The sequence below is a fragment of the Podarcis gaigeae genome (assembly GCF_964106915.1).
Source record: "Podarcis gaigeae genome assembly, chromosome: 4".
In the NCBI taxonomy this organism is placed as follows: Eukaryota; Metazoa; Chordata; class Lepidosauria; order Squamata; family Lacertidae; genus Podarcis; species Podarcis gaigeae.
The window spans coordinates 74,745,027-74,767,819 of record NC_139677.1 but is presented as its reverse complement, the minus strand read 5'-3'; the positions used below and the strand labels follow the sequence as shown (position 1 = coordinate 74,767,819).

At 43.2% G+C, this 22,793-nt stretch overlaps 3 protein-coding genes across 8 annotated transcripts in view; 2 read left to right on the top strand and 1 right to left on the bottom strand.

Annotated features, from left to right (window-relative positions):
* The first annotated feature begins 244 nt into the window (after positions 1–244).
* On the top strand, positions 245–11,517 carry CCDC181 (coiled-coil domain containing 181). 5 transcript variants are annotated; one of them, XM_083736866.1, is made up of 6 exons: positions 245–371; positions 1,982–2,142; positions 3,746–4,702; positions 6,754–6,900; positions 9,745–9,899; positions 10,671–11,517. In XM_083736866.1, exons 2-6 carry the CDS (start codon positions 2,005–2,007, stop codon positions 10,831–10,833), a joined length of 1,560 nt encoding a protein of 519 aa, XP_083592992.1. In that variant the 5' UTR covers positions 245–371; positions 1,982–2,004; the 3' UTR covers positions 10,834–11,517. The 5 variants fall into 5 exon arrangements, with proteins under 5 accessions (XP_083592992.1, XP_083592994.1, XP_083592991.1 ...); XM_083736868.1 differs by having other exon boundaries at positions 358–482; positions 9,748–9,899; XM_083736865.1 differs by having other exon boundaries at positions 358–482.
* Positions 11,518–11,602: 85 nt separating this feature from the next.
* Positions 11,603–21,597, bottom strand: BLZF1 (basic leucine zipper nuclear factor 1). Its single transcript, XM_083737086.1, has 7 exons — positions 21,417–21,597; positions 18,928–18,996; positions 17,981–18,402; positions 15,714–15,913; positions 14,208–14,336; positions 13,559–13,781; positions 11,603–12,929 (listed from the first exon to the last, which is right to left on the bottom strand). Exons 2-7 carry the CDS (start codon positions 18,959–18,961, stop codon positions 12,744–12,746), a joined length of 1,194 nt encoding a protein of 397 aa, XP_083593212.1. The 5' UTR covers positions 18,962–18,996; positions 21,417–21,597; the 3' UTR covers positions 11,603–12,743.
* A 632-nt stretch (positions 21,598–22,229) lies between these two features.
* The window catches only part of NME7 (NME/NM23 family member 7), a 70,532-nt gene continuing 69,968 nt past the window's right edge, over positions 22,230–22,793 (top strand). The window contains exon 1 of one of the 2 annotated variants that reach the window (XM_083737117.1): positions 22,230–22,395. Coding sequence is in view for 1 of the 2 variants with exons in the window: in XM_083737116.1 (XP_083593242.1) it covers positions 22,393–22,395 (3 nt within the window). In the remaining variant the exon portion in view is untranslated. The remainder of the gene's footprint in view (positions 22,396–22,793) is intronic. The other variant, XM_083737116.1, reaches the window with a different exon arrangement.

The following is a 22,793-nucleotide window of genomic DNA, read 5'->3' as shown; positions in this document are numbered from 1 at the left end:
TCCTAGGCGCAGATAAGTATCCCAAGTGTAATAAATGTGCTTTTTTACTCCCCGATGCCATGAGGGAAGGAGGTCGAGAGGCCACTAGCCCTCATTAAACGACCTTGAAGCTGACCGGTAAAATGCCTTCCTTGCCAAGTTACCACATATAACCTCAGCTTAGCGAAGCAGGCAGGCAGGGGCGGATTTCCCGCCCTGCGTGACGTTTCGCGGCGTCTCCATGGCGACGGCAAAGGGCCGCGGCGGGAAGCCCGCGTTTGTCCTGCCGCCGGCTCGCCCTGCCTGCGGTGGCTATGGAGACGGCGAGCGTGGTGGGCGGCGCGTGAGAGGCCGCGTGTGGACCTTCGCAGCCGCCGTCGTCCTCCGCTTTGGTGAGTGGCGTGGGGAGGGGAAGTCTCGGCGGCATGACGGGCCGCCGGGGGGCGCAGCGGTTACCATGACAACGCCATGGAGGGCGGGTCGCGGCCCGGCGCCGTCCACAGGTGGAGATGAACGACGGGAGGGCGAGGGACGAGGCGGGTCTTGTCGAGGCGGACTGCGGTCTACGGCCAGCAGCCTGTCAGAGCCTGGGCTCGGTGGGGCGGCGCGGACCCGTCCGAAGCGCCCCCCTTGGCTGGTTGTCCCGGCCAGGAGGGGCGAGGGAGGGTCGGGCAGCCGCTCTCCGCCGACGGAGCCGAAGGGGCGGCGGGGAAACGCAGAAGCGCAGGGCTTGAGCGCCTCCTCCGGCTCCGTGGTTTCGGCAAAGAGCGGGCCTCGCTCTGGGGGTGGGCGGGGAGACGGCTGCCATGGCGACGGGCGTAAATCGCTCGCTTCGGTCAGGCTCTTCAGGTGCTCGGGAAGCCTCGGGGTCCGAACAGGCAGGTTTCGCCTCGGGAGGGGCCTCGATCTTCCTTATCAAGTGGCCGCCCCGAGGCTTGGTTTGGATCCTCCAACTGGATCCGGAAAGTTGGTCTGAGGCTGCTTTGCAGGCGATACCTTCATCGCCTGGCCCGGCAGATTTGCATTGTAAGAATGGGATGGTGCTTGGCCAGTTTTCCTTGATGGATCAGCGCTCCACTGCTTACCTTGCAATATGTCCTGTTGAGCTTAGTGGAATTTATTTCTGAGTAGGCATGCATAAAAGGTAAAGGGACCCCAGATCATTAGGTCCAGTTTGTGGCCGACTCTGGGGTTGCAGCGCTCATCTCGCTTTATTGGCCGAAGGAGCCGGCGTACAGCTTCCAGGTCATGTGGCCAGCATGACTAAGCCACTTCTGGCAAACCAGAGCAGCGCACGGAAACACCATTTACCTTCCCACCAGAGCGGTACCTATTTATCTACTTGCACTTTAACGTGCTTTCGAACTGCTAGGTGGATAGGAGCAGGGACTGAGGAATGGGAGCTCACCCTGTCACATGCATAGGATTGTGCTTTTAGTTTATCAGTAATCAGGTTAATGTGACACTTACTAAATAACAACCTGAGTTGGTGACAATTTTTTAAATTTTTGTTGTGAACACGTCTGGCTATCAGAGGGCTTTTCATGCATTTCTCTGCCAGTATGCATGAGTAGCAATTTAGTGTTGATACACATTCAACCCTCGTTAACTGCAACATAAAGGAAAAGTGAATAATTTTGTAATTGGAAACATGATTAGTACAGAACAGGAACTATGGAGTTCAGGCAGTATTTCTTGTATCTAAGACTCTCAAGGAAACTTCCTATAAGTTATTTGAGCCAATCTTGTAGGCCTGTGGCATTTTGTACAAGCTACAAAAAGCTGGGTGACTGTAGGACCGGTTGGTGGTCATGAAATTTGGGTAAAAAGTCAGAAATGGTCCAACAGGCAATAAAGCTATTGAATTACAGCTGTGAAATAATCGGGTTCAAGTCATGATAATATTCTGCAAGATTGCCTTCTTAGAGTCATTAAAGTGTCCATATTCCAAAACACTTAGTTTCTTTGTAATGAAACACTTCATATATTTTTTAATTTGTAGCTTTCCATTAAGGAACATCCACAATGAGTGACAAAAAAGACACTAGTGAATCTTCAGACACTGGAGGTCCCACAGATGGTGGGGACTACGAAGATGATTTTGAAAAAGATCTTGAATGGCTAATTAATGAAGAAGAAAAACAAATCTCTAATGATATACAGGTATTAGCAAAATACTACATTAGTCTTGTGCCAGTATCTCAATTCCATATGAAATGTGCTGATGTAAATAGACAGACTGGAATGAGAGGACATTTATGGTTCCTAAAATATTGTTGGGTGTAGGCTGAGATCCAGGAAACTTAGACCTTTGAGATCAAGCCAGTGCCAACTTTCAGAATCATCTGGAGTGACCTTACCTGGCATTAATGGTACAAGAGGAGAGAATTCCTTGTGTGCACCTAGAAGTGTGTGTTGGAATGAAGAGATTCTTTGGTTTGCAGTCTAGGGCTGCAATCCTAAATAATAGTGAGTAGGCTCTGTTAAATGCAATGTAAACATTCATAGGATTGCACTGTTTAAAACTTTTTAAAAAACAGGCAATCTAATATTTTTTTTGAGATAACATATATATATACTTGGGTAAAAATGGTCACTTTTAAAGCAGGATACAGTTGTATCTCGGCTCCCGAACGTCTTGGGGGTCAAACGCTCCAGTTCCCAGACAATCAAAAACTGGAAGTGATTGTTCCAATTTTCAAATGTTCTTTTGGAAGCTGAACGTCCAACAGGGCTTCCGCAGCTTCCAGTTGGCTGTAATAGCTTCCTGCAGCCAATCAACTTGCCCTTTGGAAGTCAAATGTTTCGGAAGTCAAACGGACTTCCGGAACAGATTCTGTTTGACTTCCAAGGTATGACTGTAATTGACTTGGAATAACTCAGCACAGTTGAGTGAGGAATGGAACCTGGGCTTCCTATATCCAAGCTCAGCTTCTCAGTCATTGCACCTCACTGGCTATTCTTCTAGAATACTGTTTATACGTATTTTGAACTTAAGCTATTAAGTTTTTATTTAGTTACAACAAAAAGGAAATTTCCCTTGGGAACTATCTGAATTGGCTCCAGGCACATTGTAATCTGCTTTATACAGAGCTGGACCACTGGTCCATCTAGATCGGTAATGTCAATCTCACTGGCAGTGGCTCTCAGGGTTTTAAAGGGGACATGCTTGGAGATGCTGGGGACTGAAGCTGGGATCTTCTGCATACAACACAGATGCTCTACCCCCAAGATACAACCCTTCTCCCATATTCTTAAATATAATTGTTAATGGCACACTGGTTGTATGTGCAGATTATACTAAACCATAGTTATGCAACATGAGCAAAAGAAGTGAGTTGTGGTCAGCTTCAGGCTCATACCCCTCCTGCCAGAGAGGAGGAATTTGAATGTTTTGCTTCTGGTTCTGCTTGACACTGGTTTGTTGTTGGACTGACAAACTGTGTTCACTTTTAGCTATGATTAGTTTCAAACAAGCCAATTTCAAACGATAGTTACCAAAGCTGGCTTGTTTAACACTATTTAAGATTAACCACATTTTTTAGGTCCAGATGATACAGCAAGTTTGGTTAATCAAAAGTGGAAGTGAATTATTCCAAATTCCTGCCTGCATGGGATAAAGAGAGAAAGTGTGTGGAGTAAGTCAGAGAGGAGACTAGGCTTGTTCATTTCATAAAATGGAGTTTAGCATGACATTTGAAGACAGTCATTTTGTGTGCTTCCCATTACATCCTAACATAAATAGGTACTTTGAATTTCTTTGTAGAATCATGATGAAAATGAAGGTGTTGACAAAGACTTAGAATGTATAGAAGATAGAATAAATTCTCCACAAGAATCTTTTGAAGGTGATGAAGTGGGAGAACATCCTTCACACGAGCCTCCTGAGCCTGAGGAAGTTCTGGATGAGAAGTCACAAAATGAAATTTATTCAATACTTGAACTTGATCCTAAGCAGTTGGAGCAAACATCTGATTCTGACAGTGATGGTTCTTGTCAGGAATCAAAGCTAGAAGACCAGGAGGATGATGATGAAGATATAAAGCGGTACATCTTAGAAAAAATTGAGGAAGCCAACAAACTACTTCTATCTCAGGAACCTTTAGATGAAACGAAAGAAAGGAAACTAAAATTCAAGGATGATCTAGTAGATCTTGAAATCCCCTCTTTGAAAGCTTTAGAAACTGAAAAAAATGATTCCCACAGGAACATTTCAGGCAGACTGTCTCAATTGCACATTTGTAATGGAGCAGGAAAGGAGGATATTTCTCTTTCTATTAATGGTGGTACAGATGATGAGCACAAGGATGGCAAGATCCTAGTAGAAAGAGATGGGAAATTTGAACTCCTCAGTATCCATGACATTGAGAGCCAAGGCTTCTTTCCTCCACTAAGTGTTTCTTTTAGTGACATTGAAGCTCAACATATTTCTCCTAAAACCTCCTACAGTACTGCTTTCAGCCCTGTCTGTATAACAAAGGAAGACTCCTTAGGACAAACATCTGTGACCAGAGAAGGGTGCATTCGTGTCCCTCAACCACCACCCATTCGGCCATGCTCAGCTATCAACATTACAAGAAACACGGAAAGGGGGAAAAGTCCACGAAGGGTGCAGTCAGCAAATGTGAGTCTCGGTGCAAGAAGCTCTACATACTGCCTGTCACCCAGGCAAAAAGAACTGCAAAAGCAAATGGAACAAAGAAAAGAGAAATTAAAGAAAGAGGTGAGAGTACAAAGGAAATGAGGAGATCAGTGCACTGTAATTGGGTCTTGTTTTCGACACATCCCTCCACGACTCTCACTTTCTTGTTAAGAATAGCAAGGAGCATCTTGTTGCAGAGTCCCATCATTCCACTAGTACCGTTGCAAGTAGTAAGCCCTTTTCAGTTGTGGCTCTACAATTGTGGAACAAGCTGCCTGTGCATATATGCAAGTGTATTTCACTTTGCTTTCAGAAAGAGGAGCATTAACTACCTTTTAAAAACCACACTTTTAGGTATTAGTGCTGCTTTTAGCATAATAATGTAAAATCGGGGTGGGGTGACTGGGGTTCTAGCCTAGCAGTCGGTTTTCAGATCTAGCAGGTAGATCTGAAATGCCCACAAGCCATTCAACTAATATTCAGAGATACACTGCTTTTGAATATGAAAATTCCCTTCAGCTGTCATGGCTAATAGCCTTTAATGAGAACTGCCAATTCCGCTTTTAATACCATCTAAGCTAGTTGCCATCAATTCATCATTAGCAATAATTAAGTGTTGTATACTGTATTTGCTTTCAGTGTAAAAATGTATGTATGTATCTTTAAGGCAGAGGGCACCAATCTTTTTGGGCCACTGGGCACACTGGGAAATTTGAGGGAGTTCTGAGAGTACCAGTCACAAAATGACTGCTGTGGAGGTTTGGCATAACACAAAATGGTTGCCACATCTAAAAGAATGGAAAAAGAGATGGGCACTCAACTGTACCATTTTGTGGTCCTGGTAGCCACTATCATTAGAAAAAGACACCTATATCAGTCACCATCATGCTCAATCCTTGCACCTCTGCTCTATTCAAAATGGGAGGATGGATGTCCAGTTTTAGCATTTAATAAAACATGGGCATGTTTAGAGGTGTGTGTGTAATGTAGGGTAGGCTGAGCCAGTGTAAACTGGAGCTGAGCAGGAAGAGCAAACAGTAACTCACATACTCTGGATTTTTAGGGGACATATACTGAGATATTTGGTGCTAATGCCCATGGGCACTATGCTGGCAACCCCTTTTGTAAGGAGATAGGTTTTTCCCCAGGGACGCGGGTGGCACTGTGGGTTAAACCACAGAGCCTAGGACTTGCCGATCAGAAGGTCGGCGGTTCGAATCCCTGCGACGGAGTGAGCTCCCGTTGCTCGGTCCCTGCTCCTGCCAACCGAGCAGTTCAAAAGCACCTCAAAGTGCAAGTAGATAAATAGGTACCGCTCCGGTGGGAAGGTAAATGGCGTTTCTGTGCGCTGCTCTGGTTTGCCAGAAGTGGCTTAGTCATGCTGGCCACCTGACCTGGAAGCTGTACGCCGGCTCCCTCGGCCAATAAAGCGAGATGAGCGCTGCAGCCCCAGAGTCTGTCACAACTGGACCTAATGGTCAGGGGTCCCTTTACCTTTACCTAGGTTTTTACCCACTTTCAATGGAATTACATTTTGCTCCTTAAAAAGTCTTGTAGGAAAGATTTGTATGACTTGAAGAGAAATCTGAAGTAGATACGGTGTTTTGCATATCAGCATCTTGCTTACCTGTATCTCTTCCACCTAAAACCATTAGCCTTTATCATTAAAGCATTGCTCAGATGCAGTTCCCCTTATTGTTGGTTTTGTGCTGTGGTTTGAAATTGGAAATGGGGAATGGGAGGATCTTATAAAGAGGTGCCAAGTAATATGTGACTTCACTGCAGCTGTCTCTAAACTTGAAATTCTCCTTTTTTTATCCTTCTAGTATTTTTAGACACAAATAATGATCATTACTGTCCACACCTAGCTTGCAGATGTGTAAATGCAGCACCAAAAAAATCATTCCATTCACCTTAATGTTCTTAATATCTCCCAGACACATTGATAACATTGTTGCATTGTAACCTCTGAAACACATTACTATCATCACTCTGTATTCATGCTCCGGTTCTTTTCAGGATGGTCTAGAATAATTTCAAACACCTTTTACTACCGCTGCTTGAAGAATTGCTGAATTTTTGAATTGGGATTGTTGAAAAGTTCACATTCTTTGTTCACATTTTAATGTAAGGAAGAAATTCGGAAAAGAATACAGGAGGAGGAGAAAAGGAGAGAGAATGACATGGTCTTCAGAGCTTGGCTGCAGAAGAAAAAAGGGCAGCTGCAGGAAGAGAGGCGAATTCAGAGGGCAAAACAGCTGGAAGACTTGAATAGCAGAGTAAGTTTTCCCATGCCTGTTGTCCTGCTGCAGCCTGTTTTAATTCTAAAAAGTTGAAACGAAGAAAAACCTAATCTGCCTGACAAGGATTGACGGCAATCTCACCTATTTTCAGAACTGTAGCTGCAAGCAGGTATATGGCCATGACAATTTTAGGATCACTTGCCTACAGTCAATACAATTATCAGTTATTTAGAAACCCATTTGCTATGCTGTCAAGCATCTGCAAGACTCTTTTTGTGGCAGTTGTGGTATTTGCATGCTACCCTTTAATTAAATTTAATATGGCAGTTTCCCCCCTAAGCAGATGTCTGTGTCCGGTGTAGGCATCCATTGGAGACTACTTATCTATGTCATGACACATTTACCGTAATTTTCGCTCCATAACACGCACTTTTTTGCTCCTAGAAAGTAAGGGGAAATGCCTGTGCGTGTTATGGAGCGAATGCACTGGATCGGAGCCATGGCTGCCGTCAGTCAAGCAAAGCGGGAGGCGCTTGCAGGGCTTTGCACGGCTCTAGCTTTGCTTGCTTTACAGCCAGGAGGAGGGGCTCTCTGAAAGTAAGCAAAGCGAGAGCTGCTTACACACTCTACGGGGCTCTCGCTTTGCTTGCTTTAAAGCGACCTACGGAGGAGCCGGGGAGGAGGGAGGGAAGGAGAGCCATGGCAGCAAAGCGGGCAGCAGCCGCTTACACGGGAGGAGGGACAGACGGGAGCCAAAGCGAGCCGGGAGGAGACAGGAGGTTCAAAGCTAGCAGGCACTTTTAAAGTAGGCAGCAACAGCCGCTGCAGCCTCAGCTAGCAAAGGTCCGCACGCTCTCTAAATGGAGCAATCAGGCTGCAGAAGGACAGCAGGGCACAGGAGGGCTTGGATCAGCAAGGATAAATTTAAGCAACCAGCAGTAAAAAAAAACCAACCTGGAGCTCTGAGCCACAAGTGCAGTGAAAACCAGGAAGTAAAAAAAAAGGCTAGGGAGGGCACGGGATGAGGGAGAGGGGGAAACTTGGCAAATCCCCCGCTTCTCAGCTGTTTTCAGGCAGGATAGATTTGAGCTTTGTCTGGGTCCTAGTGCCCCTACCGCTTTTTTGTGCTCCATTCTATTGCTGCTGGTGGCTGCTTATCACTCAAACTGAACCTGATACCAGTAGCCAAGTGTACAAACCAAGTAGAAGGCTGCAAGGAGGAGCGCTTTTACACAGCTAATGGCGAATCTCCTGCAATCCAAGTCCTCCTCACTTGCTCAAATCTATTCTGCCTCAGAACAAGGAGCAGAAGGAACAGGCTGCAAACTGTTAAATGGAAAAAAAACCCAGGCACAGAGCAAATACCTTAAGTATACCTTTAAAGCAACAGTGCTCTTTTCCTCCCTGCTCAGCTCCCCGAAAAGCTCCTTCTCCACACACCCCACGCGTGCTCCTTGTTCCTTGAGTGCTTTTCCTTCCCTCTCCACTTAAAATGTGGTTACAAAGCACGGATCCACATGGATCCTCAGGATTTTTGCACTGGGTCACCCCAAATTCACCATCAGATCACATAGCATGTCCATGGCTACAGCCTGCACCAAAAAACACACACGCACCCACTGTTTCATGGGGCCACAATGGCGCAAAAACGTGGTTACAAAGCATGGATCCACATGGATCTTCAGGATTTTTGCATTGGGCTACCCCAAACTCACCGTCAGATCACATGTCTGTGGCCACAGCATGAACCACAAAAATCATACATCCACTGTTTCATTTAGAATATTTTTTCCTTGTTTTCCTCCTCGAAAAACTACGTGCGTGTTATGGTCAGGTGCGTGTTATAGAGCGAAAAATACGGTATTTGCTTTTATCAAATGTATTTAATGCCTGGTATAACTATGCAGAAGGCATAGAAAATAAGGTGGCCTTATTTGTCTTTGGCTCTTGGGATGGTGGTGGTAAAGAGTAAGGAGTGTGCAAGACCTTTTTACATCCAAATAATAATGATGATGATGTCAATTACTTCAGACTTTTTATGGCAGCTGCATTTAGCCCTTATTGTACAGGAATATTGTTCTTACTCTAACTTGAAAGTTCTCAGTGAACTAAAGGATGGGGTATAAATTCTAATATCAAACATCTCATACTAAAATCATTGTGTTACTGAGCAAAGCAAATCACTTGATATGCAAATCTGAGGCTCGATTCAAAAAAACAGCATCCTTTTGTGACTGACCAGCTTGAAAACTGAGTTACAGCTAGTTTTTTCTCAGGTTGTGAAGTTTTTCTGATGTTAAGGTTCAGACTTCCACTGCAGGTAAGTAATATTGTTTCCTCCAAAATGTATGTGTATATATTGGAATATATATATATTTATATAGCCTTTAGTGTATCTAGCCATTTCTGGGAAGCTGGTATGCTGCCATGCGCCTTAGCTTCAATATGTGTGAATCTGAATGCCTTCTAGATGCATTTTTGTGGATTATCAAAAAACTATGCCTCCTCAAAATATATACTGAATACAGTCGTACCTTGGATCCCAAACGCCTTGGTACTCAAGACGTTTTGGCTTCTGAACATCACAAACCTGGAAGTGAGTGTTCTGGTTTGCGAACATTCTTTGGAACCCGAACATCCGATGAAGCTTCCGTGGCTTCTGATTGGCTTTGGGAGCTTCTTGCAGCCAATCAGAAGCTGTGTTTTGGTTTCTGTACGTATTGGAAGTCGAACGGACTTCTGGAATGGATTCCGTTCAACTTCCAAGGTGTGACTGTAACTGGAAAGTGGTGTAAAATGCTCACATTAGCATTGTAAACAAGTTGCTAATATTTGATTTATTTGGAGTAGATCTCTGGGGAGTTTATTTTTCTTTTGAAGCAGGAAAGCAGAAATCCAGAAGCAGCTTACAAGTCATGGCTTAGAAAAAAGCAGATAGAACACATGAAAGAAAAACAGATACAGAACCTGAAAGAGCAGGAAGAATGCATGTTTTTCCTTCCAAGAACAGCGGAAAATGACAACGCTTATAAACAGTAAGTTGTTCAGTGTTGTGTTTGTCCTGTTACTGCCTAACAGGAACAATTCCATCTCACTTTTTATCAACTTAATTTGGATTGTTTCCCTAGGAAGCAGAAGATGACAGCCTTTCCCCTCATTCCGAAGTGTCTTCGCTCACTCTACAGTTTTCTTCACCCTCTAGAGCCCATGCATTTCTGAGGAGCATCCTCCTGCTAAAGAGCAGTGCTGCTCTCTTAACATCAGCATTACAGCTGCTTACTAGGGTGGTACCTGGGCTGGGTCACTGTGAGGAATTGGCTGCACAGGCACACCAGCAGAGTATATGGTCATGTTGGGAAGGTGCCTATGCAACACCATTTAACTGTACCTGCTGCTAAGACAGCAGGATATAGCACTAGAACAATACTGAATTGCCAAGAGCCAAAATTTTAGAAATTTTGAGACTGCTCCCAAACTGATCAAAAGGGGCTGTGCAATATCATATCATTATATCTCACAGCCCTCTTTAATTCATGATGAACTCAATTCTTATAACAGGAACTTCAAAAATGCATATTAGCCCTCAAGCGTTATTATCTAGTCAAAAGCACTTGTGGTCCACCTAGTATTCCGTGTTCTTATAGCTCTATAAACTATCCTCTGATGCTGTGTTCTATTCTGGAGAGTGTGCTGTTTTTGCCAAGGGTAAAGTAGGTGACCTGGTTTTAGTAAACCTGGAAGAAGTAATCAAATTAAGCTTGGACCACTTCATATTCAGTTTTTCAAAATAATTAATTTCTCTGCAGATGGCTAAAAAGGAAGAGACGGGAGAGGCGAGAAGAGCAAATGGCTGCCAAAGAGCGAGCAAGGCAGCTTAGGCAGGAAGCCAGAAGAGCAAAACAAATAGAGAATATTCTCTGTTCAATTTCTGAACCAAAATCTCTTCGCTTCACGGACCAGTACAGCTGAGATTTAGAGTCACCAGATGCCTCCAGTATGACTCTCACAGTACCTTTGTATAGCTTGCTCTTGAAAGCAGCTTCTTCTGGGATGTTTCATAGTCCTTCAATAACGGCTTAATTTTCTCAATCTTACTAATCTCTCCCCCTCTTAGAGAATAAGTCTCTATTTGTGAATGGGTTAGTTCTACAAAGCAAAAAACAGAATAAATGCCCATATGGCAATTGTGGTGTAAATCCTTTTTAAATAGCTTGCCTTGGGGGCTAGTGTTATCTTCATACCAAGTATTTTGTGTAAAAGCTACACTACTGTCACAGCTGATGACAATGTGCTAGCACATAGCACTAAGGACTTTACCAACATCTAGTTGGCACTTACTCCTGGACATTGCAGTTTCAAAGTTCTGTCCTAATGTTCTTCCCTGTTATACTGATCCTGAATAGGTAGTGGAGGGGGCAGTGTGAAAATAACAACTGAAACTTAATGGTATTCACCATTTCTTCAAGCACTGTTTGCTCATTTGGGGGTACTTACTGTGCCTAAGAAATCTCATCCTTTCCTAGCACAGAACCAATGGAAACAAGCACAGACTAATTTACTGCATTGGTGAAGGTAGGTAAATGTTAGAGAATGGTTCTTGTGCTCAGAACACAACTAGTAAAGTGCAAGGTGCTCTGATACTGTCCGACCTTATTCTTACATTTTTGTCAATTTGTTCTCACCCATACAGTACACATTTGAAGATAAACATTTGCTACTGCAAAAACAGCACACATAATCATGCATTATTAATTTTAATTGTCAAGTTACTTAGCAAAGGTTGTTCACATATACCAGCTTTGGAAGAGGTAGAAAATTCCCCCTGCAAAATATGCAGCTAACATTTATTGTAAAATTGTCAAAATCAGAGTAGGCCAAAACTGCGGCATGTCTCAATCCATACATTCCATTAACCAAACATAGGTTGTTGCATGCAGACACAGAGCAGGTACATCTGCTTAGTATTTCAGTGTAATATGAAAACGTTAGAAATGTGATTGTCCCAGAAATGAAAGGAAAAGCCTCTTCCTTTATATATAGCAGTAGACCCTTTTTACCTATTTCCAAATTAAAAGATGAGAAAGGAACCCTCAAGGCTTATTTCCCTAAAAGTACAGGTAGAAGAGCAGTTCTGTCACATTTAATAGCACCAATGAAATATGTCCTTATATAAGGTCCACCAGGAATACTTATAGGCTGTAAAAGCTGGTTCAGTAGAGATACACAATCCACTGAGAATCACCTCCAATAGTTTGACCTAGAAGCTTGTTGCTACTCTTTGGCTTCAATTTTTGTGCATGCCAGAATTCATTTTGCCTCAATCAATAACAAAATTCATTCAAGATCAGTTTCTATCATAGTAAGAATGCTGAGCTCTCACATTTTCACCTGCTATGTAACAATTGCTATAATAGCGCTAGAAACAGGTTCTAAAAGATACTGAAGCACAGCACTCACTATCATTCTAAATTAAAATAAATACTTAAACTAGTTATCTGAACTTCTTCACAGAAATAAAATCCAAATACTTGCTGCTGGTAGGGTTTCTATAATACTCCCCTTCAGGCTTCTCTTGAAAAAAAGGTTTGCATGTGAATTCTATTTAAGGGCCTATGCACACACTGTTCTAACATTTTCTTATTTGCCTTGGAGAACAGCTTGTGTTGCTCTCATTGCATTATAATCCCAGCCTGATAAAAAAAAAGTTTGATAAAAGAACTCTTAAGAGGTCTGAAAGCTGTGTGACAAGTATATTTCTAGCACAAGCCCACCCTATCTGAAAAAAGCATAGAAAAGTGAATACTGATCACTAAGAAAGTTAGCATATTCAGAGACAACATCTCTGGCTATTAGGCATAGTGTCTTTTTTTTTTTTTTTTTTAAAGCGCTATCAATTCTCCCTGGCAGTGATTGCAGCAGTTGAAAGTTATGTTCTCGTATCTAGTGTATGGGTGAAACCGTCCAATATTCTTCCTTGGGGAAAGGAAAGAGGATGGTGAAGGCTCAGAAAAAGGAAGTTCTGGAGATGCTTCTGTACAAGTGCCGGGATCCAGCATTCTCAGAACCTGCAAGAAAATAATCATTACGTTATGGTGAAAGTCCGGGAGCAGTGCATTTTACATGATGAGCTTCTGAACTCCTTGCTATTAAGCAAACCCTTACCCACTTCATTAACAACAGTAAAGGTAGGATGGGGCAATGTTTTTATGTCCAACACTGTTCTGGGCTGGGGGAGAACTGCTGTATGTTGAGCAACAGGTATGGAAACTCCAGCGATCAGGAATCATGACTGGTGGCAGAACTGCCCCAGCTGCCCCAGCGTCTTTAGATGCAGTTTCTTCTGCATGGGTAGAAGTCCTGCATTCTAATATACTGCACAGTTCAAGCTGTTTAGGGCCAGGGCAACTGTCCCCATCTTTCACTGAATGGACAGCCCATGTAAGCTGGGATTTCTTTAGTTTGTGACTACAATTTTGTATTCAGAGTATGATAGACCTGTTGGGATAGGGTTAAAGGCTCAATAATGTAGCACCAGTTGATACAGTAAAGAAGATAATGCTTTGTGTTTTCAGAAGATGACATTGAAACAGCATAATCTTAATGCTCAAGAGAGTAAATTGAGAAATGTTTAATAAAAATATATATATATTTTTAAAAAAGGTAAATTGTGAGGCCAAAATGAAAGGGTTTTTACCATTTCAGCCATTTTCTCAGCAGGTGTGTTGCAGAGTTCTGTCAGCGAAGAGCCCTTTTTGGGACTGTTAGTGCTACCAGTGTTTCCGAGCAGGTGTGAGGTCACTGCTCTCGCTAGTTTGTGGTTGACAGCTGCTAATTCTGCTGTACTATGAGGCTGTGCGCTAGGATAATAAGTTTGCTGCCTTCCCCATTGCAGAGAAACCAGCAGCTCCTCCAGCAATCTGTATAGAAAATAAAGATAATAGTTTATTTTGGTGACTAACATTCTAGACCACTGTGAAAAGATTTAGCAGGGTAAGTATGGAAGGTGGGAGACAGCATTCAAATGCAGAAACTACCAGATACAATCTTGATGCTAAAAGGAACATCGTACAGTTTCTGGACAAAGTTTCTGATTGGAAATCTTGCATGAAGGACTGGGGAGACCTTGAGCACCTCCAGAGTCCCTTCGTGAAGCAGAGGCTCTGACAATGTGTGTTAGAAGAATCCCAAGCCCTGAAATGGTATGCAACGATAAACCTGTTGATTGTTAAGGAGACGTAAGAATGCTGTTCCCTACCCCCACCCACAAATATGGATATGAATGACCCACAGGTGCAAATGGCGAAGGAGCTGTTAGAAGTTGGGGGGAAACCAAATGTTCATACTTCTGTGCAGCAATCATTTCTTGGCGAAACTGGTCACGTTCACTTAACAGATCCTGAATTGCACTCTGTGCATCCCTGGTTTGACGCTGGAGAACTGCTCTGGAATTAGTCAGCTCATCAGTCATCACTCTGTAGAAGAAATCCCAAATGTGTCTCAGACAGGTAAAGGAATTTATCTACTTAAAATCCTAATTCATGTTACATTAGCAGATAACTTGCTGTTTACACATGAAGTGGTAATGCTTACAGGATGCACCCTGAATGGCTATAACTGAAAAATAAGAAGAAATCAGCTTGTTAATCCGAAGTACATTACGTTGTTATTATGACACTCTTAGCCTGCTCCCCACTCGGCAACACTTACTTTATTTTCATAATAACAGTGCAAGGTATTTATAATTTAAAGTAACCATTTCACAAACCACCAGGGTACTGTACAACAACATAAAACAATTTTTAAAAGCATACAGAAAATTTTGAACAGCCACATCGGCCTGCTAGCATAAAAAGTCAAAAGGGAGGATGCATGTCAAATCTCTGCTGGAAACGTCTTCCATAGGATGGAAATGGTAACTGGAGAAACCACCACCCACTCCCCTCTGGACTGTTTCAGCAATCGGGCTAGGATATGAATTAGACTGAAAGAAGGCAGCTTTGAGTCAGTCACCCTGAGAACATAAAATTGCTGCACTGACACCTGAACACCTTATCCAATGCACTTTATTTACTTTCCTATTGTGCATGGACTTATCCAGCAAGGTGCAAAACAGCAGCAAGGAGAAGGGGTAATTCTGGCCGGCTACTTCTTCGGGAACCAAACTTCTAAACTGCTTTTTATCTTTGGGGCTTTGGTGGTGCTACTGATCAAGCGCTAACTGAAAAACACTGTTAGGCTTGTGTATCTTTTTATGCTATTTAGAAGTGTAAAGCAAGACACACCTGAGAGTGGAAGACTGATACTTGGCCTGCAAGGAAAGAGGAATTGTGGATCTGCTGCATAGAAACAGGCTATACTCTCTATTCAATCTCATAAGCAAGCCTAAGAGGGAAGCAGCTTGGGGTCAGCAAGATGGGCTAAGTCTACGAGGCCCCCAGTTATACTATTCAAAGTTATATGCAGCACAGGAGCAGCAGTCCTCAGAAAGCCCAGCACTTCCAGCCTTCTTCCACCTCTTCAGTGGCATCTCCAACTGTACTGCTATGCCACTTGCTCAGGTCTAGGTTGTTGTGAATAAGACACGATGAGTTTGACAAGGCTTTCCTTACCCTCAACTTTCTTTTGGCTCTTAGCACCCAAGGATCCATCTTAATCTTAAACAGCCATCAATCCCCCACAAATAGCTTTCCTGTATCCCACACATGCGATTCTTGCATGTCCTCTAGGGGCTAAGTATGGATTTATGTTCAACTCAAGAACTTCCACTCAAGGTGCAGATTACCAGTTGTAGTTCAGCAACATCTAATGTATCAAGACAGCCTTTATAAAGTTGCATTGAGGCACAATACCTGCTTGCTAGGAATTTGCTCCTCCAAACATCACACTGTATTGACATCCGCTCTAATTGCTCAGATAATTGAGACACATTTCGCCCTAGGGCCTCATTTTCAAGTATCAGTTGGTTTTTTTCACGTGCCATGCGTTCAAAGTGATACTGCAGGTCATCCCCCACAGAAGCAACAAGTAACTTCTTCAACTCCCGATTGACCTAAGATGAGACAATTATTTAACCATTCATCATGTGTCATCAAGGAATATGATCAAGCTACCCCTGGTTAATATTGAAGCTATCAAGTACAAGATGCTAGAAGGCTCCCCTTCCAAGCATAGCAGACTTTCATAGTAAATATATATAGGACACATCACTAAGAGACAGATGTGTATCCTTAAACATGATGCCTGGATACCCAAACTATAAGCACACTAATACTGTATGCTAAGATATTTGATACAACTGTAGCTGCTTAAAGTAACAAATACTAAGGTGCAATTTGCTAAAAGATAAATATATACAGTGGTGCCTCTAGTTGAGGACATGATCTGTTCCTGGGTGCCGTTCGCACCCCGAAAAGTCCGCAACTAGAGTGGCGCTTCTGTGCAAGTGTGGAGCACGATACAGCGCATGTGCGAAGTCGCAGAACGCTTCTGCGCACGTGTGTGCGGCAAAACCCAGAAATATACACTTCTGGGTTTCCCGCATTCGCAAGCACAAAAGACGCAACATGAACCTAATGCAACACGAGGTATGACTGTCTAGATATCTCAGAGGCTAGTTTGCAGCTTCAACATGTTGAGACCAATAGCTTTCATATTGCCACTTCCATGAATTGCTTCTACAATGTCACACCCAATTAGCTGATCATATTGATCTCTGTAACATCCCTGCCTCCAGAAAACACTGGAAACTATGAAAGTTGCATGTCTCCATAGCACCATAGGATCAAAATCATGTGGAATAATTCAGGTATTCAAATGTGCTAGCTACTCATATGGTCTCTGTATGTTTTCCCCTGTGGGACAAATAACTGCTTGGGGTGGGTAGGATCTGCTTATGTCTCCATGTGGGTGCTGTTAACTTTTTTTAAAAAAAAGGGCAATCCTCATCTTGTATCACATCTAGTTTGGTCTTGAACAACGAGTGTGTGAACCATCTGAAAGCTGCACTCCTGGCATTTTTTCATAGCGGGTAGAAGGAAAGGAAAGACTTAGTAGACAACTACAGTATATAGCAGAATTGGCCCTTAACATCCATGAGCAGAACAATGAGGATGTACAAATGTTACTAACTGCTGAAAGAAGGTAGAACAATACATTTTCCTCAATTTAGGCTTTCATTTGATGTGCGTTAATTCAACACCACCATCCAAAATTACTGTGATAGAAACTTGTCCATTAAAATTGCTTGCAGGCTTCCCATAGGCATCTGGTTGGCTAGTGTGGGAACAGGATGCAAGACTAGATAGGCCACTGCCTGATTCAGCAGATCCCTCTTCTGTTCTTAACTGATATCCCATCTACTTTATTGCCTTTTCTTTATGGTCAGCACAGCCACAACAATCCCAATGATACATTCAGGACTAATTTATATGTGGTTGTGAGCTTATACACTGTCCAAGAACCCTTACCTGCATAGGAAATCCACAAAATGAACACTCCTAACTATTGAACCAACCCATATACATTTACTGATTTTCCAACAGACACAGAGCTGGCAGACAACTACTGCTTTCCTATGGGCTGGGGCTTAAACTATGAATCTCTTAAACAAGACACTGAATGTGTAGCTCTTGTATATGGATATGGACTTTTTAATTATAGTAGATACCATCAATGTCACCTCTTGATCAGCCACCGTCTTATAATAAACACTCATGTCTTGTGCCTAACTCTAAACACAATAGGAAGGATATCCCATTGGACACAACTGAACTTACTTCTGAGGAAGCTTCCATAAGAGTGTGCTATTTAGGATGGAAGAAACAGGGAACATATTGTTGAATGGGGTTTCCTCTATCTTCCCATGAACCCTTCTAAACATCAGATAGTTGTTTATTTCTTTGACATCTGATGGGAGGGCGTTCCACCGGGCAGGCGCCACTACCAAGAAGGCCCTCTGCCTGGTTCCCTGTAACTTCTCTTCTTGTAGTGAGGGAACCGCCCAGAATGCAATATGAATAATTGTTATATTGCAGTTCCCTACTAGGAGCCCCGGTACAGGGCAGCTTTTAAAAGGAAAAAAAGTATAATGGATTAAATCCACTTCTTGGTCCCTCACCTCTGTTTGCACATGGAGCTGATTGGAAAGGCCTTCCTTATCCTGTAGCAATCTTCTTTCGGAGTTCTTGAGCTTTGCTATTTCACTTCTAAGCTCTTTTTTAGACCCCGGAATTTCATCTAACAGAGTGAGGGTTTCTCTTTGGTGTCCTGAAGACTTGGGCATCTTTGCATTTTTGGTAGGAACTACATGGTTTATAGCAGCTTTGGGAACCAGGATTCGCACAGCTTCGATCTCCACGGCCGTATCACCTTTTATCTTCCCAAGTTGAAGAACTCCAGGACTTAGTGAAGGAAGAGCTTTCTTGTGTGGGCTTCGATGGGCATGATTGGCTGAGGGCTGGATTACTTCAACAGATTTGGGCAGTTGCTCCATTTCCATGCCATCCCCAGGTCCACGGATGGGTGAGGTGGCATATTCAGCTGAAGATTGGAGAAAGAAAGCAGAAAAGTTAATGCGAAAAAAGATATTTTGGTGAGGTAAGTACTTGTCATTGTGTTGGTCCAAAAGCTTCTGTTTCTTCATTGCATCCCCTCCATTGCATGCGACACTGTTAGCCAAGTTTTTAAAAAGAAAATTGCATAACTAGACATAAGACCAGTTTAAGAAATTGTTTGTTAGTTGATTTTAACAGTGGCCATATTTACACAGTACTACCCCAAAATATGATAGTTTGAAGCAGATTATCACTCAGATAGAGTGATACAATATAGCAGATTTATTTTTATTGATTTAATGTCTGAATATCTGTTAACAAAGGTTTTGTTTATTTGATATACTTGGCAATAAAAAATATTAAGTAAAAACCCTAAATGATTAGACCTTGCAATTACCATACATTTAGCCTACTTCTTGGTCTAAACAGATAGTTTTACCAAAGTCTTTCCTTTACAAATAAATGAAGAATGCATAGTTTAACACAACATTTGTTTTTAAAAAGGATGAACACTTACTGTTTACTGTATTCTGTAGTGTTGTCATCTTGTTGATGGAGCTTCACACACAGCAGGTAAACACTAAGCAGAGGAAAAAGAAAAATGCATAAAATCTCTGTTGTATATTTTAGCCTCTAATTCTTCTGAGAAATATGCCAAACCAATAGTGCATCTTTTATCAAGCCATATTGCTCCAATCCAAAAAGGCAAGCACTGTTTAGAAACTTCCTGCACACGTAACCAATGAGGGTGCAAATATACACCCTAGCTGTGTGAATTCAGGATCCTTATGAATTGCTTGGCCACAACCTCTGTGGCTGTGAATGGTGGGCACAGTGGCTGCTGTTATTCTAAGTTTGCTTGGTGAGTGAGACAGACCAGAAGTGATGAGCAGGGGGCATTAGAAACATGAAAAAGCAACAATAATGCAATTATCTAGCACAGTGCATTGCAGTTGCTGTAAAGAGGAGAAAAGCAATTAACTGGACTACCAAGACATTCAACAATTTTCAAGTGGCCTGTGTGTGGGAAGCTTAGAAACCACTGCCTTCTACCAAATTAGATTATTGGTTCTTATAGCCAGGGGTGGTGCTGGGTTCTTCAAAGACTTGGGGACCAGGCTTATAACACAATGTTGGTTTTTTAAATAATTGTGTTTCATCCATAGATCTCAGGGTGGTTCACAGTATAAAAAAGATAAAAACACAAAACACATAATAAAAACAAGAAAAACACATTTAAAAGGCTACAGGATGCATACAAGTTAATATGTTAATTTATACATATAGATGCATATTTAGGTCAACTTCAGAAGGAGAACCACCCTGTAAGCAAAGTTTTTTTAAAAAAGATTTGGGAGCAGGGATGGAAAAGAATCAATGCCACCTCTGTGCCCAGCATGCAGCTCAATATTGTCCGTGACTGGCTGTGGATCTCCAGTCAGGGCCTGCATAGCTGCAAAAGGTGAACTACCCAATACAGTTGGGCAAAACGTACAAGAGAGACGAAGAGGTTACTTTCAAACACTGCACCAGCTCTGGGTTGGCCCAACACCATAGAATGGCAAGACACAAAAACTTAAGACACAGTGAGACTCTTATTTTGAAACAGGAAGTTGACTAAGGCTGCAACGCTAATCATACTTTGGCAGCAACTTTCACTGAACTGAGGCGGTTTAATGTGAACAAACATGTTCAGAATCAGGCTAGTCAAGTTACTTCTCTTCACCATCCTGGCTCATGACAGGTCTTTTCACCCATCAGAAACTGGCCCTTGAAGCTGTTGTCTAGAGTCTTACAGTTTTGGCATTCTTAATAACTGACAAACCCAAAGAGGTAGAAATTGTGCACTGGAAACTCAGAAACTAAGTTGTAGTGTCCTATACTAGAAATAAAATTCTTTACCTGCAAAGAGGCAATAGGATGATGCTTCTTCCACAGGCTGTGTGCCTACCACAAATTCTGCAAATGTGTCAGATTTTCACTTTGTATCTTAAATCCCTTCAGCCTCATCTCACTGGAAGCCTACACTCCTATGCACATTTACCTGTGAATTAGTCCCATTTGAATTCACTGGGTAGGACAGATGTCAGCCCTGCAGGATCCACTTTTACTAAAAACCCTCCACCAGCTTGAGCCAGGTGAAAACGACATGCGTTTCAAAATTAAAAATTCTGACCCTGTTAATTTGTTTTGAGCACTAGAACTGAAGTGAGCTCACAGTCCTCACACACTGATCTCTGCTCCCAAGTCTCTCCCAGCCCCCACTTCAGCAGCATAATTTGGCATTTCGTTGTCATTGTTAAAACAACTGGGAGTCAGAAATCCTCACCCATCTTTTCCACGCCTGCTAAAAACATTCCTGTTTAAACAAGCCTACCCAGGTGTTTGGAAAGCTGAGGTAATTTTAATTTGTTTATTTTAACTTTTGCATGTTTTTAAAGTAGGGTATCCCCCCCCCCCCGGATTTCATCTTTTGCAAACCGCTTTGATTCCCCCCCCCCCTTGTTTACAGTCAAGAGGTGTAGAAATTTTATGAAACAAAAAAACAAGCCCACCCAGAAGCCTCCCGGTAGATCCTGATCCACTTTCTGCCAACATCTGCTAAGCAATATACACAGTGGCACAGTACTACGCCGGAATGAGAAAAAAACGATTCTGGCTACCCCGCAATACCCTTTCGATGAGATCTACTTCCCAGGATGGGCAGTTTGGGAAATGTAGCAGCAGCAGCATAGCAGTCAACCTTCCCTTTTTTTTGCGGGAAATTCCCTTATTCCTGCGTCGTTTCCAGCTGCTATCCCGGATTGTTAGATATCCCGTAGACTGTCCCTGGGACAGGTGAGGCTGCTGATCCCTTATTTTCAAATCTGAAAGTTGACAGCTATGAGCAGCAGGTTGCTTCGCTACGAGGGAATTCAACAACGCGTGAAAAGGCATAGTTTCCTCTCACCCGCCGCCGTCCAGGCCGCCCCCGCACCGCACAACACTCCCCCGACTTACCACCGGCCCGGATTACTTGCGAGTAGTTTCCTTTGTCGCCCCTCTCACTCCCTCGCCATCTCTCTCACTCGTCCGCCTTCTCTAATCAACTTCCGCTCTATTGACATCCGCGTATAGAGGCATATCTAGTAGACTGGCGCACAGAGGTTAACTTCCGGATTGCTTTCGAACTCCACGGCCTTCCACGTCGCAGAGCCGCCTTAACAAAACCAGTTGGGAAGCCCCGGGTTTTAGTGTACCGTTGATTTGAGTGACATCTCTCTCCCTGCCTAATATAATATAATATAATATAAATGTACTAGCAAAGAGTTTGTTCTCTTTTCTAACTCCAAGACTTATTTCCTTGGCAGAAAGGCAACAGTAAAACTTCAAGCCCATTTGCAAAGCTCAGCAGGGTCCGGTATGGTTTCAAATTGGATGGGGCACCGCATGTTGAGATGCCTGCATTGCAGAGGGTTGGACTAGATGACCCTAAGGATCCCTTCCAGCTATATGATTCTATTCCTTCATTTCTCTACCCCCCTCCCCCCCCCCCACGGGTAGCTGCCACTTGGCAAAGGAAGGTGGAGCGGGAGCGGGAGCTTCCAAAAGAATTTATGAGGCATGACCGCGAGAGAAGTGCGCATTTATTTACTCTGCATTTTCCTATCTCTACGCTTCCGTGCAACATCACAGCGATGACGTCCGCTTATGTTGCGCTCCGTATGCTTCCTTTCAGTGAGGTGGAATAGCCTGGCTCTATCTACCGTCAAGGCCTAGAGCGGCGCTTACAACCGATGGCGGTTTTCCGCTTTCAACGGAAGTTTATTTTCCGTCACGGCGTCCTATGCGCGCGCCGGGAGGGAGGCGTGGCTTCGGTTGCTAAGAAGCGGTTTTGGTTGGCGGGCGGGCAGAGCTGGACCGTTTTGTTGTTGGAAGGAGCGAGTGTTGCTTGGGCTGAGGCAGAGGAGCGTGAAGGGCAGGCGAGGACGGTACCATGGTGAGTTCCGGGGTGGGGGGGTTGGAATGATGCATTAGCTAGTCGCCGTGTGTGTGTATATAATGCTTCTGCAGTGACTCCCATTGAACGATGGTATGTTAGCGAAGAAATGGTGCTTAATAGCTCCTCAGTGGGGGTGATTTTTTTGGGGGGGGGGAATGTGTTGTGACGTCACTGATTACATTTATTTACATCCTGCCTTTCTTCTGAGGAGCTCAAGGCAGTGGCCTCTGTTACTCTTCTCCTTCATTTTATCTTCACAGCAACACTGTGAGGTAGGCTAGGCTGGGGATGAGTGACAGGCCCAAGGCCACCCAGGAAAGCCCATGGCTGAGTGGAGTTGTAATAATAATAATAATAATAATAAGTTTATTAATACCCCTCCCATCTGGCTGGGT